This window comes from Chrysemys picta, chromosome 3 (genome assembly GCF_011386835.1).
Source record: "Chrysemys picta bellii isolate R12L10 chromosome 3, ASM1138683v2, whole genome shotgun sequence".
Classification (NCBI taxonomy): Eukaryota; Metazoa; Chordata; order Testudines; family Emydidae; genus Chrysemys; species Chrysemys picta.
In genome coordinates, this window is record NC_088793.1 from 90,020,090 (window position 1) to 90,037,559 (window position 17,470).

At 40.8% G+C, this 17,470-nt stretch overlaps 1 protein-coding gene across 12 annotated transcripts in view; it reads left to right on the forward strand.

Annotated features, from left to right (window-relative positions):
* DSE (dermatan sulfate epimerase) overlaps window positions 1–17,470 on the forward strand; it is a 62,305-nt gene that overhangs the window by 32,859 nt on the left and 11,976 nt on the right. For 5 of the 12 annotated variants that reach the window (XM_005306362.5, XM_042844980.2, XM_024109369.3 and 2 more), the window contains 4 exons: window positions 3,785–4,038; window positions 6,844–7,083; window positions 10,366–10,573; window positions 13,397–17,280. In XM_005306362.5, coding sequence (XP_005306419.2) covers window positions 3,785–4,038; window positions 6,844–7,083; window positions 10,366–10,573; window positions 13,397–15,155 — 2,461 coding nt within the window. In that variant the 3' untranslated portion in view covers window positions 15,156–17,280. Of the gene's footprint in view, window positions 1–844; window positions 1,081–2,875; window positions 3,398–3,784; window positions 4,039–6,843; window positions 7,084–10,365; window positions 10,574–13,396; window positions 17,281–17,470 lie in introns of those variants that run through there. The other 7 variants (XR_006173150.2, XM_042844981.2, XM_065588362.1 and 4 more) reach the window with 4 other exon arrangements.

Here is a 17,470-nt window from a genome sequence, read left to right on the forward strand (position 1 = left end):
TGTGATGACCAGAGGCATAATTTTGTTCAAAAAAGGACTGGATAAGTTCATGGAGGACAGGTCCATCAGTAGCTGTTAGCCAAGATGATCAGGGATGCAACCCCATTGTCTGGGTCAACCCTAAACTTCTGACTTCCAGAAGCCAGGAGTGGAAGACTGGATCACTCCATAATTGCCCTGTTTTGTACAATCCCTCTGAAGCTCTGGTATAGAGCACTGTCGGAGACAGGATACTGGGCAAATTGGACCATGGTAGCTTTTATGTTCTTAGTGACTCCACAGTATTAATGAATGAATGAGTGTACAGTCTTCTTTAAACATATTTCATCAGAACTCTAGCATACCTGTTTAGTCTACTATTTATAAAAGTTTAGGTTGAAATTCTGTCCCCACTAAAGTCAATGATAAAACTCACATTAGCTGCAGTGGGGCCAGGTTTCACCCCTCCTTCCCCCTCCCCCCCCCCCGTCAGTGTTCAAAATGTATTTTTATAAATAAAAAACATGTAAGGTGAATGAGTAGAGGTTAAAGAGAACTGAAAGCTGTGCAAGCAGTTGCTTATTTCTCATACCAAGTATTGATATTCAGGATATATTCCTTCAAATGCTGCTCTGCAAAACAAGTCTGAAATGTACATGATCCTATTGATTATGAAATCGTTTGCTCTGCAAATTTTTCCCTGTTTAGATTTAATCCTTTGTTAGGCTTATCACAATTATTATTCTTCACACAAGCAAATATTGTCTATCAGATTTTTGAATAGTAGCATTATATTCTAGCTATTTCATGTATTTGTTTGAATTTTGTATTTTTGATTATTCTAAATTTACTTTCATATCTCTAGGCCAAAGTCTCCCTTCCTTACTCTGGCATAGCTCAATTCCATGGCTGCTTGATGGCATACGTGAAATACAATAGTGGTCTGAATCAACTTCCTGGTGGACAAGGTGTCCATATTGCAAAAACCTCATTCACAGTTGGCACTCTTCTTGGCAGTCTTAACAGAGAGTCCAAGAACTGACTGAGCATGGAGACTTCTGGAAGTGGCCCCTCTAGGTCAGGGATGAGGAATATTGGCAGGTGTGAATGGGAACACTCACTGCCAATGCTGCTTAGTGGTTGGGCAGGTGTGGCAGGTTGACTTCCTCACAGGCATTCCCTTTCTCCACTACTGCTCCACCCTGCAGTGATCTGTCCTTTCAATGACTCAGCCCTTCATCCAGGTCATATTTTCAAGTCCACCCCTTTCGGGGTATATAAAAAAAGAGTTCAATAATGGGTAGGTCTTCAGGACCAAATGAAGGATTTAGGGTTTCCCCTTTGGCTCAGGGTCTTGTGGTCCAGAACTTTCTATCTTCAGGGTCTTCCCCCAACTAAGTTCCCCACGAAGGGTAGATTCCTGCAATGATCCCTCTTTAGGGGGTGATCAGGAAGCCCAGTCCCATCCCCTCCACCAGGCTCCAAATTAGAGCCCAATGGTAGGCACTTAAGTTCTGCACCATGGGGTGTTGTGCAGCTCTTTCTCTGGATCACATCCTACTAGTTCCCTCTCTTCCCACAGGGTAAAGTAAAGGATTGAACATAAAGATAAACTTCCTGACCCTCAGAGAATCATTGATCTCTTTGCAGACTTGGTTAGGCCACCGTAGCCAGGTCTCAGGCAGCAAGAGCTCCTGTGGAGTTCCTTCCCAGGAGCTGAAAGTGCAAGTCAGCTCACTTGCACTGTCTGCCTGCTAGTGAGCTACTTTGCTTCCCTTTTTAATCTCCTCCTCCAGTAGGGTTGCCAACTTTCTGATTGCAGAAAACCGAACACCCTTGCCGTGCCCGCTGCCCTGCGCTTTCCCTAAAGCCATGCCCTTCTCCAAGGCCCCGGCCCTACTCACTCCATCCTCTCCTCCCTCCCTCCCTCCTTCGCTCACTCTCCCCCACCCTCATTCACTTGCTCATTTTCACTGGGCTGGGGCAAGGGGTTTGGGTGCAGAAGGGAGTGAGGGCTCCGGTTGGGGGTGTGGGCTCTGAGGTGGGGCCGGGATGAGAGGTGTGGGATGCAGGAGGGGGCTCCAGGCTGAGGGGTGGGGCCAATGGGTTTGGAATGCAGGAGAAGATGCGGGATCCTGGAGGGAGTTAGGGTGCAGGAGGGGCTCAGAGCTGGGGCAGGGGTTGGGGTGCGGGCTCACTTACCTTACCTTAGGCGGCTCCCGGAAGCAGCCCCTAGGCAGAGGCGCAGCCAGGCGGCTCTGCGCACTGTCCACGCCCGCAGGCCCTGCCACTGCAGCTCCCATTGGCCACAGTTCCCGGCCAATGGGAGCTACGGAGCCAGTGCTCATGGTGAGGGCAGCACACGGAGCCTCCCTGGCTGCATATTGGGCTGTATTAGTAGGAGCATTGCCAGCAGATCGAGGGAAGTGATTATTCCCCTCTGTTCGGCACTGGTGAGGCCACACCTGGAGTATTGCGTCCAGTTTTGGTCCCCCCACTACAGAAGGGATGTGGACAAATTGGAGAGTCCAGCAGAGGGCAATGAAATCAGGGGCCTGGGGCATGTGACTTATGAGGAGAGGCTGAGGGAATGGGGCTTGTTTAGTCTGCAGAAGAGAAGAGTAAGGGGGGATTTGATAGCAGCCTTCAACTACCTGAAGGGGGGTTCCAAAGAGGATGGAGCTAGGCTGTTCTCAGTGGTGGCAGATGACAGGACAAGGAGCAATGGTCTCAAGTTGCAGTGTGGAAGATCTAGGTTGGATATTAGGAAAAACTATTTCAGTAGGTGGGTGGTGAAGCACTGGAATGGGTTACCTAGGGAGGTGGTGGAATCTCCATCCTTAGAGGTTTTTAAGGCCCGGCTTGACAAAGCCCTGGCTGGGATGATTTAGTTGGGGTTGGTCCTGCTTTGAGCAGGGAGTTGGACTAGATGACCTCCTGAGGTCTCTTCCAACCCTAATCTTCTATGATTATATGCCTGGCAACCCTATCATCCAGCTTCTGCAGCCTTTGCAGTTGCAGCAAGATGGGGCTGCCTGGGCCCAGAGAAGTTCTTAATCCCTTCCTTTCCAGTGTGGGGTTTGTATTCCCCATCACAGCAGGTCAGTGTATAGTAGTTTGCACTGTTGCTGCCCATGCAATACTTGCTCTGGAAAGATATACTGTGCTATCATAGAAGACTCCAAAAGGCCACCACGCAGATACTTTTCACCAGCATTAAATTCACTTAAAAATAAAAGATTGTAACAAACATTGAGAAGAATATTAAGTTTATGTTATTACTTTCAGATTAGAGGTCATCCTTGAAATTTACCAGTTTTACCTCAGATAAATGGATATTACCTCAAAGTGTGTAATATTACCTAATTTTCCACATATCTACTCCTGCAGCAAAACCTAGAACATTGCAGATACTGAGGTAAAGATATCCTTTTATCTATGGAAAATGAATTCATTTATTTGACACAACTAATGAGATTTTAAGGATGACTACTGTATTTATTTAGAAACAAGTGAAATGTTCCAGAGAGAATTAATAAATAGCATGTTCTGTGTGTTAGGAACATACATCGTAGGACTGGAAGTGACCATCTGTGTTATTAAGTCCAGTCCCCTAGTATTTCAGGCAATAAAACCCCATTCATAAATTTATCAAGCTTCATTTTTAAACTAGTTAGGTTGTTTCCTGTTGGAAGGCTGTTGAACTCTTTGCATTAATTTCAAAGATATTGAGTTACTTACACATCAAAGCCTGGTGACTAATCTTTGGAACTCAATTTATTAATTGACCTTTCTTGTTTGACAGGTTAGTGAAAGATGCTCCATGGGATGAGGTCCCTCTTGCTCACTCTTTGGTTGCTTTTGCCACTGCTTATGACTTCTTGTACAACTACCTTAGTAAGACTGAACAGGAAAGATTTCTTGAGGTAATTGCCAATGCCTCAGGATATATGTATGAAACATCATACAGGCGTGGATGGGGTTTCCAGTATCTACATAACCATCAGCCTACCAACTGCATGGCTCTGCTGGCAGGAAGCCTGGTTTTGATGAATCAAGGTATGCACTAATAAATAGAGACATTCTTTTTAAAGTATGTGAGTCGTGTTTATAAGTTATGAATAAAGTCTCAGGAACTGATACAAGTGTGTATTCTATGTTGTACATATTAGCGCTCAACCTCTAATTCAGCCGTGTGTAAAGATGTGCAAGTTATGTATCAGCTAAAGCACAGCTATATTTAGCATCTTTTTTTTATTGTTGATTATACATATAACTCTACAGGTTATATATATAAATGGATATATATAAAATCAGTTACATAAGGTAACTGATTGTTGTAAAGGTGAAGATCAATAATTGTCAAATCACCACTTGTAGGTATTAAACAAATTGTACATAATGTGACCACCCCAGGCATCTAAGTGTAGGCTCTTCAAGTCTTTCTAATTCAGGCCAAGTGCATAGATTAGAAATTCCTTGGGGTGGGAGCTATCTTTTTGTTAAGCATTTGTACTATGCCTGCACCTGATCACTGATAAGGGTACCTTACCCTCCCTACAATAGTAAATAGCAATAGTAATATGCCTAAGGTTTTTTTTTTCACTCTGATATATGAAGTCTGGAAGTTGGCTTTATCTAAGTAGGATCCCTAAATGTTTACCCGTTCCTCATAATCTAATCTTTCCCCTTTCTGGTAGCTGAGGGTGGTTCCCGCTTTCTCTGAGAGTAAAGAGGAGTAACTATGGTTTGCATCCAACAAGGCTGGCATCATGAATCTATCAGAATTTGTAGTTTGGGTTGAACACTTGATGTGAGCATGTGGCTACCTTCATCTACTTTTAGCAACTTCCAATTCTTTTAGGAATTGGTAACATGAAACAAATATTACTTTTGAGTTAAAATCTGTCCTAGATAGTGACTAAAATTAGCATTCAGGGAGAATTTTGATTTCTATAGTTTATATATGGAAGTTTCCAAAAAGTAAAAAAAAAAATTGTATTGTAGGATTGCAGTATAGTTTTAGATTGTCTTTCTAGCAATACAATGCTGTTTAAAAATGTATTCTCTTTTAGCACACGATAGAGCAAACAAATAGGTGAGGTAAAACATATAATTATATAAAACTAATTTATTTTAATATTATGACTTCATACAATGTGAATAATATACCATATGTAAGGAGTATTATAGTTTCGTCTAGAGGTCCCAATTAAGATCAAGATCCCATTGTGCTAGGCATTGTACAAACACCTTGTGTTGAGTCCTGCTCCAAACAGCTTACAATCCTAATAGACAAAATAGACAAAGGAAGCATTATTATCTCCATTGTATAGATGGGAGGGATTGCCGCACAGAGAGATTAAGTAGCTTGCCCAAGGTCACACATGATGATTGTGGCAGAGCTGATAATTGAGCCCAGTTCCAGATGCAGTCTAAGTATTCAATAAATTATGATCTTCTGAGTTAAACTAAGAACTCAGGTTGTTTTGAAAAAATATTTGGATAACCAATAGGCTGGTACATAATGTTCTGTAAAGGAAAACACTAATTAATTCCCTTTTCACATTTGGCTAGAGATGGTATTAAATAGCCTACTTGTTCCTTCTTATACACTGATGTGTAATAGATTGATGGGATGGAATAGTTGTAAACCAAGTAATAGCCACCTACTGTATGTTTCAGGATGATAAATGCACTGCCACTACTGAACCATGAGATGATAATACTCCCTAGTGTGATATTTTAGATCAACAGTAAGGGTACACATTAGAAATGCTAAAGAAGTATTAACAACCAAAATATTTATTGTGGCTTTTATGTCACAGCACATAGTAAGGGTCATGTGCATCACTATAATGGAGTCATTATGTGTGTGAGGATGGCACAATTTCTCTAAGATCATTGAAGGGATTCTCACAGAGCAGTCACTAATGCACCTTTTAGTATGGTATAGTATGTGCCAGCTTCCTGCATCAGCTGATCTATGCTAGATGATGCAGAAATGAGTGGTGCTCCACGTCCACGTACCTTGCTCTCTTTGGAGACTCTACTGCTGCCACTGATAGTCTCTCAATATTTGTGTCTGGGTGCACATTTTGGCTAGCTCATGGGCAGATGGCACTATATGGGGGTTTCCTTCACCTTCTCCCCACTTGTTGAACAAGCCAAAAGGGACCAGAATGGTAAGACCTCTGATAATCTTTTCTTGAGAAGAAATCTGTACATGTTTAGATAGTACAGTATTCTAAAAATGTACATAGTATGGAACATCTTTTACTATGTAATATCATTTAATTGCACTTTAAGTTTAAACTTCTTGATTAAGTATTCTTATTGTTAATTGTCATTCGCATCTGTTAAGCACCCACCCATTGGTGTGTGCGTTTTGTGAATGTTTCACTTGTGGCAACCATATTGCTAAAAAATAAATGACTCGGATAATTCCATTATTGGAGCCCTCTGGTGGAGATAATAGATTTGTTTGCATTCTGTTTTAATTTCAAATGCATGATCCCATGTGGCAAGAGATGATTCTCACTATGTGAGTGTATTGAGCATAATAGAGACAACTTTCTTTGAAAGTACAAGGTGTGCTTCCTTTATTTGTGTCCCTGGTTAATAACAATTAGGTGTTGGCAGATTTTCTTCACTAAATTAAGCTTGAACTCCTTTGTTCATCAAAAATTAAAATCTGCATGTAATCAGTTTTATCCTCACCCTACAACTGCAAGGAGATGGCAGACTTAGGTCATATTTTAGGACTGCAGAGGTCATACTTTGGAGCACCCCTGTTTTAAAAAAACCATATGCTGGAGTATGTTATAAAGTTGTGTCAGCTTTATCCACATCTTCCTCTTTCAGGCTATCTTCAGGAAGCGTACTTGTGGACAAAGCAAGTGCTGTCAATCATGGAAAAGTCTATAGTCCTGCTGCGAGAAGTTACAGATGGATCCCTCTATGAAGGAGTGGCTTATGGCAGCTACACCACCAGATCTCTCTTTCAGTACATGTTTCTTGTCCAAAGGCACTTTGACATCAACCACTTCAATCACCCGTGGCTTAAAGAGCACTTCGCATTTATGTATAGAACTGTCCTGCCAGGTAGGTAGCTTGGATTGATAAAGGAACATCTGCTAATTTCTAAATCAATTACAAGTTTCACAGTTAAAGTACAATTTTATATAGCTCAAATAGTGCAGCATTCTGTATGTTTTTATATACCTGCATGAAAATGACACTATTGTTGTCTATTAAGTGCTTGCCCTTAGTATTGGTCAAAAAATAAGAAAATTATTTTATGAAAAAGTTTAACATTTCAAAGTTGCTTCTATCTTTGAAATGGACCCATTTTCTGTTTTGGCTTTTTTGTGTGTGTGAATCTTGTCTTGATATTTCTTCTGGAAATTTTATTAGAATCGTTTTCAAAATTGTTACTGAAAATTTTCTCTTACCAAAAATCATCGCATTGAAAACTGAGGGTTTTTTAGAATGGAAAAAATTGATAGGCATTTTTACAAAAATTGAAAAAGTTTTTATAACATCAATTTTTCCCCAAGAAGTTTCATTTAAAGAAAAAGCAATTTTGACTAAAATATTTTTCATGTGAAAAATATTAACTAGCTCTATTGGTAGGGTTCTCAGTGCAATCCAAGGAGACATGGGCCAAATTGTTCCAATGTGAGTGCCTAAGGTTATACAGATATATAACTATTCAGGCACCAGTGATGGGGCCTGCATTTCGGCTTGTGTCATTGTGTCATAGAACTACTATCAGAGTTAGGTAGTGGAAAGGAAAGCTACCCCTGCTGGCTGAAATTTTGGGAAGGTTAAATGGAGAGAGATGTCCCTCAGATACATGAAAGAGAAGTTTGTTTTTCTGTGGAAAAGTACCAGGAGAAGAAAATTATTAGGATTGATGGGCAAAAGAGTAACTACCTTCGGGATCTCTACTAAGTCATACATCATTTGCTTCCTATGCTCTATCAAGTTCTTTGTTTTCTGTTCAGTGTATATATTATCTGGTATACATAGTATGACCATCGGTTTCTGTCTGAGGTATTCCATCTGTTCTAGTGGTAAACTGTATTGCTATTTAACATCCAAAATACGGGACTTATAATGGGTAGGTCATGTCTTCTTCTGTTTCATACAGCACAGTGGGCAATGACTATGTTCAGTAAATAATAAGTAATACACCTCTACCCCGATATAATGCTGTTCTCGGGAGCCAAAAACTCTTACCACGTTATAGGTGAAACCACATTATATTGAACTTTCTTTGATCCGCCGGAGTGCGCAGCCCCGCCCCCCCCGGAGCACTTCTTTACTGTGTTATATCCGAATTCATGTTATATCGGGTCGCCTTATATCGGGGTAGAGGTGTAGTTACTAGCTTTTAATTTAGTAGATATCAAATAACTGTGCAAAGGAAGGTCATCATTATCCCCATTTTAGTGAGGAACAGAGATGCAAAGTGACATGCCCGACGTCACCCCACAAATTAGTGGCAGAGCTGGAAGTGGAACCCAGGTCTCCTGAGTCCCAATCCTCTCTGTGCATAGGCCATGTTACCTCCTCTTTTAGTTACTGTTAAGTTCTGTGTTTACCACTGTATGAAATGGAGGAGACAAGGTCCCTGCCCTAAGGAGTTTCCAATCTAAAAGACATACACTTGATGACCCAGAGGAAGGCTCTATCTTAGACCATAGCAATGAGGAGTTGTATTTTGATAAGTATGTGACAACATCATTCACATAGGTGCAATAACATTGGGAGGTTTCATGAAGAGAGTTTTAAGGGATTTAAATGGGAAGAGTTGGAGCCTTGTGGACTGCAAAAAGAAGACGTTTCAGAAATAAGGTGCAGCATAGGGGGGAGGGAAGGAGGAGGGGGCGCGGAAAGCAAGAAGGCAAGAATGGGAGAAGGATACAAAAGTAGTGGTGAAATGAGTATCTTGGGCAGAGCAAAATGAGAGAGGACGAAGAGCACAGACTTAGGTAGGCATAGAGTTGCACAGAGAATGAGCTGCTCAAGTTTAACATAGAAGGCAGGTGGAAGCCAACAGAAGAATTAAATGAGAATGAAATTACAGTAATGAAATTGGGACAGAACCAAGGAATGGACATGCATTTTAGCTACATGGGTCATCTATTTTAGGGTAATCTATTTTAGATGTTGTGGGAACAGAAGAGTCATGACATTTAAACAACTTGGATGTGTGGAGACATAAGATAAAGTACTCATGAAGTATTTTGCAAAGCAGCTATAGGCGTTTGAACTGAGGAAAGATTTAAAAGGGGAGAATGGGAAATATATGTGGGGAGAACTTGAAAAGTTTGAGGTTTGCCTCAGACTGGATAAGTAGTCCAAAATTCTGTTCCTGCTCTGAACTTTTTCTGAGTTATTGTAACTTCTTGAGTTAGCAAAATTAGTCTGGAAATCTTGTAAGAGGCAGCACAGTTGCAAACTTTCTGGTACTTTCTTCTCTGATCAGGCTGCAAATCATACTTTTGTTTTGAAGTCACAGCTGGAATTAAAGTGCAGACATGTAAATATGAAAATTAATTGTAAAAAATGTAACCAAACTTTGTCAACCTTCAGAAAAGATGTTTGTTTCAGTTGGGCTCAAGTTTCTAATGAAGACTTACATTGGTTCTTTCTGTGTCCTGGTCAGTTCAGCCTGCCGTGGGATACAAGTTTAACCTCAAACTATGGGTGAAAATACAAAATCCTAACTTGGATGGATTTTAGGGGTCAGTTCTCTGCAGTCGTAAATGGGCATAGTTCTGATACAGTCAGTGGAGCTATGCTGATTTACATCAGCTGAAGATTTGGCCCTGTATTCTGAACACCACCCAGAAGAAAAGAATACCTTTGACATGGCAGAACACACCCATATTAGAAGAATGGGTCACACGGACGGCTCATGATACCTCAGGCATCTGCTTCAGAAAGATACTTAAACAACAAAGCACGCTTGTTTTAGTTTTTTCAAGGTATAGATTTCATTTTACCTTGAGGAGCTTCTGTGAGCTGTAGTTACATTAAAGGGCATGGATTGGCATAAGAAAAACAAAATCTTTAAACTGATACTATCCTTTCGAGAGGTTAAAGTGAAGAAAGGTAGGTGGATGGGGCCATTTTCCTTGACATTTCTGTATCACTTGTGCTTTCTTTAGTTTAAGAAGAAAGGTGAGTAGTATGCTACAGCAGTGGGAAATAGCTACTGTATAACCTGACTGTGGGTCATTCAAGAGTATGTCTATAAACACTTTAAAAGGGTAAGCCCATTTGTAATGCTTGGCTTCAGCATCCTTACTTTACAGTACAGGTCTTTGTTCATTTATTTGCTTGTTCTTGTATTCCTTTTAACTTTTTCCCAAGGATTTCAGAGAACCGTGGCAATTGCAGATTCCAACTATAACTGGTTCTATGGGCCAGAGAGCCAATTGGTGTTTCTAGACAAATTTGTCATGCGCAACGGCAGTGGGAATTGGTTGGCAGATCAGATCAGAAGGAATCGAGTGGTGGAAGGCCCCGGGACTCCATCCAAAGGGCAGCGGTGGTGCACTCTTCACACTGAATTTCTCTGGTATGAAACAGAATGAGTGGGCTTCAAAGAAACATGGCAGCTGTTTGGCATTAATGATAAGCCATTAACTTCCGATTTGTAATGAACTGTACAAATGGATGTTATGCTGGTGATGTGCAACCTAAACTGTATCTAGTCTAAAAGGGACTCAGCCCCATACAACAAGGGTCTTATACAGAACTTGTTTTCACATGTTTTCTATCTGTTTGTTGGCAATGCTTTTAGTTGCATTGTTATAGGCAACCATTTTCAAAGGGAGTGAAATTCTTATATCAAAGTTCCAAGTTTTTTCTTTAACAAAAAAAACAAAAAATTCTTCCACTCATGTTACAGCTTGTTGTATGCTTTGGTAGTTAGTTACAAGCTCATTTAAAACCCAGTTCCTTCTTTTAAATGCAATTTAAATGTAAATTTCAATGCTTAAAGAAAGAGAGAAACATAGATTCTTTAAAAAATAGTATATACATTAGCATGTAAACAATGTTAAAATGGGGGGGGGGGGAATCTGGAACAGGACTTGAGCCACATTTTCCACATAACTTAGAACTTAGCCCTAATTTGTAAGACTAGGTCATTCTATTGCAGACAAGAAATTAAAATCTTTTAGGGCCTTTAATACGTACAATTCTTGCTAGTCAATAGTGTATGTACATATCCAACTGTTAAACTGGCATCACATTTTTCCCCCACAGTGGATCAACGTGTATTTCACGCATATGTTTTTGTAATTAAGATATGTACATTCAGAAAATTCATGGCTTGTTGGCTCCCAAATATCCCTCTGGGTGCTGTGCTAGTTATATATTTAGTGCAAGCTCCCTTTCTTCTCCTCATGCACTCAAGGACCCCTGACAAGTCTGTAGTTAAAAGAGACTCCTTCCCCTGGGAAGATACCTTAACATTCAGGAATGGGATGTTTCAGTGGATTTGAGTCACAGAAATAAGCCCTAAATGTTCTGGGGCTTGCCTACTTGAAAGACTCCCTCTCTTCCTGTGCCATAGTGCTTCTATTGCGGTCAGTGGAGGCACTTGAATTGAAGTCTCCTGGATTTAATAAAGAAAGGGGGTGTTCATAGAGCATTCTCCATGAGGGGCCATTGGCTGTGGAACAAGCTTCCACCTTTGGTCAAAATCACCCAGAGTTGTTCCTACCAGATATATTCCAAGGCCTGAAGGGGGTAGCCATTAATTAGAGAGAGGTATTCTGATGGGGAAAGACCTTTTCATCTGGTTATGTTAGGGAAGGGGTTCTTGCTGGGGGGCTTGATGCTGGTTTTATTTGTTTTGTTCCTTTAAATAATATCTGAAATAGTATATAGTTGCTCATATTAAATATAAGGAAATAAAAAAAATAATTAACCTTATTTAGGTATGATTTCTTTTTAAACTGAAGTGTATTACTTTAGTTTATATACATACTGTCTTAGAAGTTTATCTTTCGCCTAGGCAGAGGATACAATTATCATTTAAAACAAACTGTGGGATTATAATTCATTTTTAGTTTATTTCTAATCCTTTTGAAGAGTTCAAACTCTCCATATCCTTCCGTACCTGGGGAGTCTGGAAATTACATCTTGTGCATGATAGGAATTGCGTTTCTTTTAATTGAGTAGACCGTATATGATGGGGCACACTGACCTCTGCTGAACGCCTCCTGTCGTTTGAGTGCAAACCTGCACTCTCTCTTTTTTCTGTCAGCTGTTGCCCTCATCAGGCAGGTCTTCACTGGCTCAGCCCTCTGGCTAAGTCACACATAGTCTAAAACAGATGAACCCTTTCCAGGGTGAAAAAGGTTCAGCAGGGCCTATCACTGTGCCCTTGTCAGTTTCTGCAGCCCTGCCTCTGGGCTCAGTTATCAGCCCCCTCTGGGCTAGCTTTAAGTCTGTGTCTGCTGTGGGATAGTGCAGTAACCCCAGGTCTTTCTCCCTGGAGACTCTTTGCCTTTGTTGGTTCTTATTGCCCCACCTCTCCAGCCAGGTCACTCCTTCAAGTCCAATCCCTTCCCAGGATAACAAAGTTCAACAAAATGGTTGATCCTCTTCAGCCCCATCTGCGGGCCTACTTAAATTCCAGCCCTTTGCTTGGGTTCCAAAACTAAACTTGCCCCTTCTCGGGGCTTTTCCAACATTGCCTTTGGCCAGTGGGGGGACCTGGGCCCATCCACTACTCCAGGTCCCAACCCACGGACCCTACAAATAGCAGCCACATCCTTCTTCCTTTAATAGTTGTTGCTGCTGCATTCCCTGGGCTGCTTCCCACTCTGTCCCATCACCTTTGTTACCTTCGGGTTATGGACCTTGCTTTCTCTGTCTGTTCCCTGCCTGAGCAGGGTCTCTCCCAGGCCTCCTCACCTGAAGATTTTCACAGCCCTCCAGTCCTTCCTCACCCAACCAGCAACTGAACTGCTCAGGCCTGGTGGCTCCTTTTAACTCAGACTGCTGTGCTCTGATGCAAGTATAAACTTTTATCGTCAGACTAGCATTAAATTAGTTATTAAAATTAAGAGGACTGCAGTTTGACATGGTGGGGAAGATGAGTATGTTCCAGTGATCCCAATATCAGTGGGAATTTAACTCCTAGTAGGACTACCCAAGCCAGCCAGATCAAAGGATAGGGACCAAATGAAAAGATATGCAGTCCACTTTTTCTCCAGGTTTGGGACCAACAACCTATCCTTGTAAAAATGTTACACTATAGACAATTCTTTCTTTTAAATATTGCAAAATATCTTGAGTTTTGGATAGGTGCTGGAAAATCAAAATAAATAAAATAATTCTGATTTTAATGTTTAAGTGTAAAACCATGTTCTGTGTCTTTTGGCAGGTATGATGCAAGCTTGCACTCCGTACCTCCACCAGACTATGGTATTCCAAAGCTGCATTATTTTGAGGACTGGGGAGTTGTAACATATGGAAGTGCATTGCCAGCTGAAATCAACAGGCCCTTCCTCTCCTTCAAATCTGGAAAACTGGGAGGTCGTGCAATATATGATATTGTTCATAAGAATAAGTACAAAGAGTGGATCAAAGGGTGGAGGAACTTCAATGCTGGCCATGAGCACCCTGATCAGAACTCCTTTACCTTTGCTCCCAACGGTGTACCTTTCATAACAGAAGCCCTGTATGGGCCGAAGTATACCTTCTTTAACAATGTATTGATGTTTTCTCCAGCTGTGTCAAAGAGCTGCTTCTCCCCATGGGAAGGGCAGGTTACAGAGGACTGTTCATCAAAGTGGTTGAAATACAAACATGACCTGGCTGCAGACTGCCAGGGGAGAGTAGTTGCCGCTATGGAGAGAAAAGGAGTGGTTTTTATCAGGGGAGAAGGAGTGGGTGCTTACAACCCAAAACTGAAGTTGAAAAACTTCCAAAGAAACCTTTTACTTCTGCATCCCCAGCTTTTGTTGCTTGTGGACCTAATTCATCTTGAAGATGACAGCCCCCTGGAGGCAGCCACCAGCTTCTTCCACAATGTGGATGTGCCTTTTGAAGAGACTGTTATTGATGATGTCCACGGGGCTTTTATTAGGCATCACGATGGGCTGTATAAGATGTACTGGATGGATGACACTGGGTACAGTGAGAAGGCTACTGTTGCCTCAAAAATGTATCCCCGGGGCTACCCATACAATGGAACAAACTATGTGAATGTTACAACCCACCTGCGGAACCCAATCACCAGAGCAGTTTACCTCTTCATAGGACCTTCCATAGATGTCCAGAGCTTCAATGTCCATGGAGATTCTCAGCAACTGGATGTCTTCATAGCCACCAGTGAGCATGCTTATGCTGTTTACCTGTGGACTGGTGAGGATGGAGGCCATTCTGTCTTTGCACAGATTATTGCAGATCGCCAAAAAATTCTATTTGACCGAACCTCTACCATAAGGAACTCTGCTGTATCAGAGGTGAAAGATTATGTTCAGATTGTGGAGCAGAATCTTCAGCATTTCAAACCTGTCTTCCAGCAGCTTGAGAAACAGATTCTGTCCCGTGTGCAGAACACAGATAGCTTTAGAAAGACTGCTGAACGCCTGCTGAGATTTTCAGATAAGAGACAGACGGAAGAAGCCATTGATAGGTTATTTGCTATCTCCCAGCAGCAGCAGCAGCAAGGCAGGGCAAAGAAAAGCAAAAAGGTAGCCAAAGGCTACAAGTTTGTCGATGCCGTTCCTGACATCTTTGCACAAATTGAAGTGAATGAAAGAAAAGTGCGACAGAAGGCACAGACTCTGGCACAAAAAGAGTTACCTGTAGATGAAGACGAGGAAATGAAAGACCTTTTAGATTTTGCAGATGTTACTTATGTGAAGCACAAAAATGGTGCATCAATCAAAGGCCAATCTGGATTGGAACAAATGGTGAGCACTGCTCGAAGCAGTGCTCCGTCAATATCGGCTTCTTATACCCGCCTCTTCCTAATTCTAAACATTGTTATTTTCTTTGTCATGCTGGCAATGCAGCTGACCTATTTCCAAAAGGCCAAGAGCCTACATGGCCAAAGATGGCTTTATGCAATACTTTTAGCTGACAGCTGTATATTATTGTGGCTGTATTCTTCTTGTTCCCAGTCACAATGTTAGCAAAAGATCATGTACTACTTGACCAGTTTATGGTCATATGTGTCTATGCAAAAGAATTAACCCTAATAGGGCCATAGTTTGTTTTTTCCTTTTCTGAAACATTCCAGGAAACAGCTGAGGGAAGGTTGATTTCACCTCGTGAGGGAAGAGGGGGAAACAATGCATTTTTGGGAGACCTACATGTTCTTCATCTGTGCTTTGGTTGCGTTTGACATCTGAAGGATATTATGCTTTGTTCATCAAAGCACAGTATGTAATTATTTCTGCCCCAAAAAAAAAAAAAGAGCCTTCTTTAAGGGGTGATTTGTTTCCTAAGATCCTTGATTTTATACACAATTGGTTTTGCATTGTATTACTTTCAGGCTGCTAAAGATGCCTATGAGAGCTGCGTAGGAAATGGTTTGCCTGCTCCATGAAACTGTTTGAGATATCAAAAAAAGTTCCTGTCCCAAATTGGGACATAAAATGACAAAACCTTGAAAATATCCATGTATCAAAAATCCATCCCCCCAAAATTTGGGGTTTGAAAATGTGGAAACGGGACATTTGGACCATTTCAGAACATTTTTTTCCCAAAATTTTTCCAAGTTGAGATTTGTTGAACTTTCAAGGGAGATTTGTACAAACCAACCCTGTTTCACAAACAATTTAGGTTTGATGAATTAGCATTTTTCAGGGGAAAAAAGATGTTAAAAATTCTCAACCAGCTCTAATGCCTATAGACATAAACTTACAACAGAGTTATTCAAATTTAAAGGGCATAGGAAAGATTAACTAGTTACAGTCGGAGGCAAATAAGAAGCAAACTTTAAGCATAAGGGATTATTTCTCATTATGAGAATTCCCCTTCCCTTTCGCCAGACTAGTTGAAAACTGGAAGGTGAACCCTGATATGATCTGCTTTTGATTTTACAGGGTAACATTTCTCAAACATTTTCATATGTGGAGCATATCTCAATAGGGAAATTGACTCCTATATCTGCTCTCCTTCTGTCTACAATTGCAAAAAAACCACTACCATCACCACCACCTCCCTGTGGCAACCCCAGCAATTGCTTATGTGGAAAAGCTGTATTAAGAAAGTATTTGATGTATCTTTTTTTTAGCTCTCAGAATGATTATATAGTTGGAAACAAAGAATAGCCAGAACCATGTGACCAGCCAGTTCTTCACAGACCACCAGCTAGTGCTCTGCAGATCATTGGAGGCACATGGATCATTAATTTGGCAATCACTAATATGGGGAATACTGTGGCTTCTGACAATGAGTTTGACACCTGCATTCATTAAATTTAATTAAAAAAATCGTAGCTGTCTGTGAGGTTTTCAGTATGGAGAGGCTATAGAACTGGTGTATATTACTGTATGTCTAAGAAACAGAAAAGCATTTCTTCCCGTACATTTTGTTAAATAAAATAATCAGAATTGTCTCTGATACATAGATTATTTTTCTTTGTTGACTAGAATATTTCCCCCAATAATTTAAACAATTGAGTGGCGTTCATGAGCTCCTAATTCACAACATATAATATTGAGGGATGGCTCTCTCTGAATTTCATCACTTGGGCCCTTGATATTGATGTTTTTTCTTTAAATGTTTCTGACCAACAGTGGGGATCTTTTCATGAAATAAAAATACACAGGTGAATATCTTAAATTAATAGCCTCAGGTGCAAACTAACACTTTATAAGATCTAGAAAATGTATAACAACACTTATCATTTAATTTCAGTTTCCCATACTGAGGCAAGTTCTGCTCATGTACAGAAACCCTACCTACAGAAACCAGAAGTCTCTTGGAGAGCAGCAAAATAAATTGTCACCCAACATTATTCTTCATAACTATGCATATTGCTTTCTTCTGAGGTTGGATTGTAAATTGGTCCAGTAATAGGGTGTCGAAGCAGCTGGTAACATATGATAGATCTTATAAAAGTGCTTAAAAATGGCATGTGATTGTCTGCTCAATGAAAATTTGTTTATTTCTGCATTTTACTTTGAACAAATTTAAAAGAGGGGCAGAAACAATTGTTGGGTTGTTTTTATTTTCCTGGAGACTGTTGATTAATTCTTAACTCTCGTGTAATAATATTAATGGTCATTAAATGTTGAATCTTCAGGCAAATGTGTGTTTTCGGTTTCTTAGTTACTTGGGGTTCAGTTTTGCTCTCTAGATACATTACTTGGTGGAAGCAAGGGAAGGGTTCCTGTTCTGCTTGGCCTTTGGGCACTGTGCCCCCTGCATATCCATGTAAGTACTAGACACAATCTGGCCATTGTTTTATTGAAATGAGATCGGATTTAGAGAGTGGTAC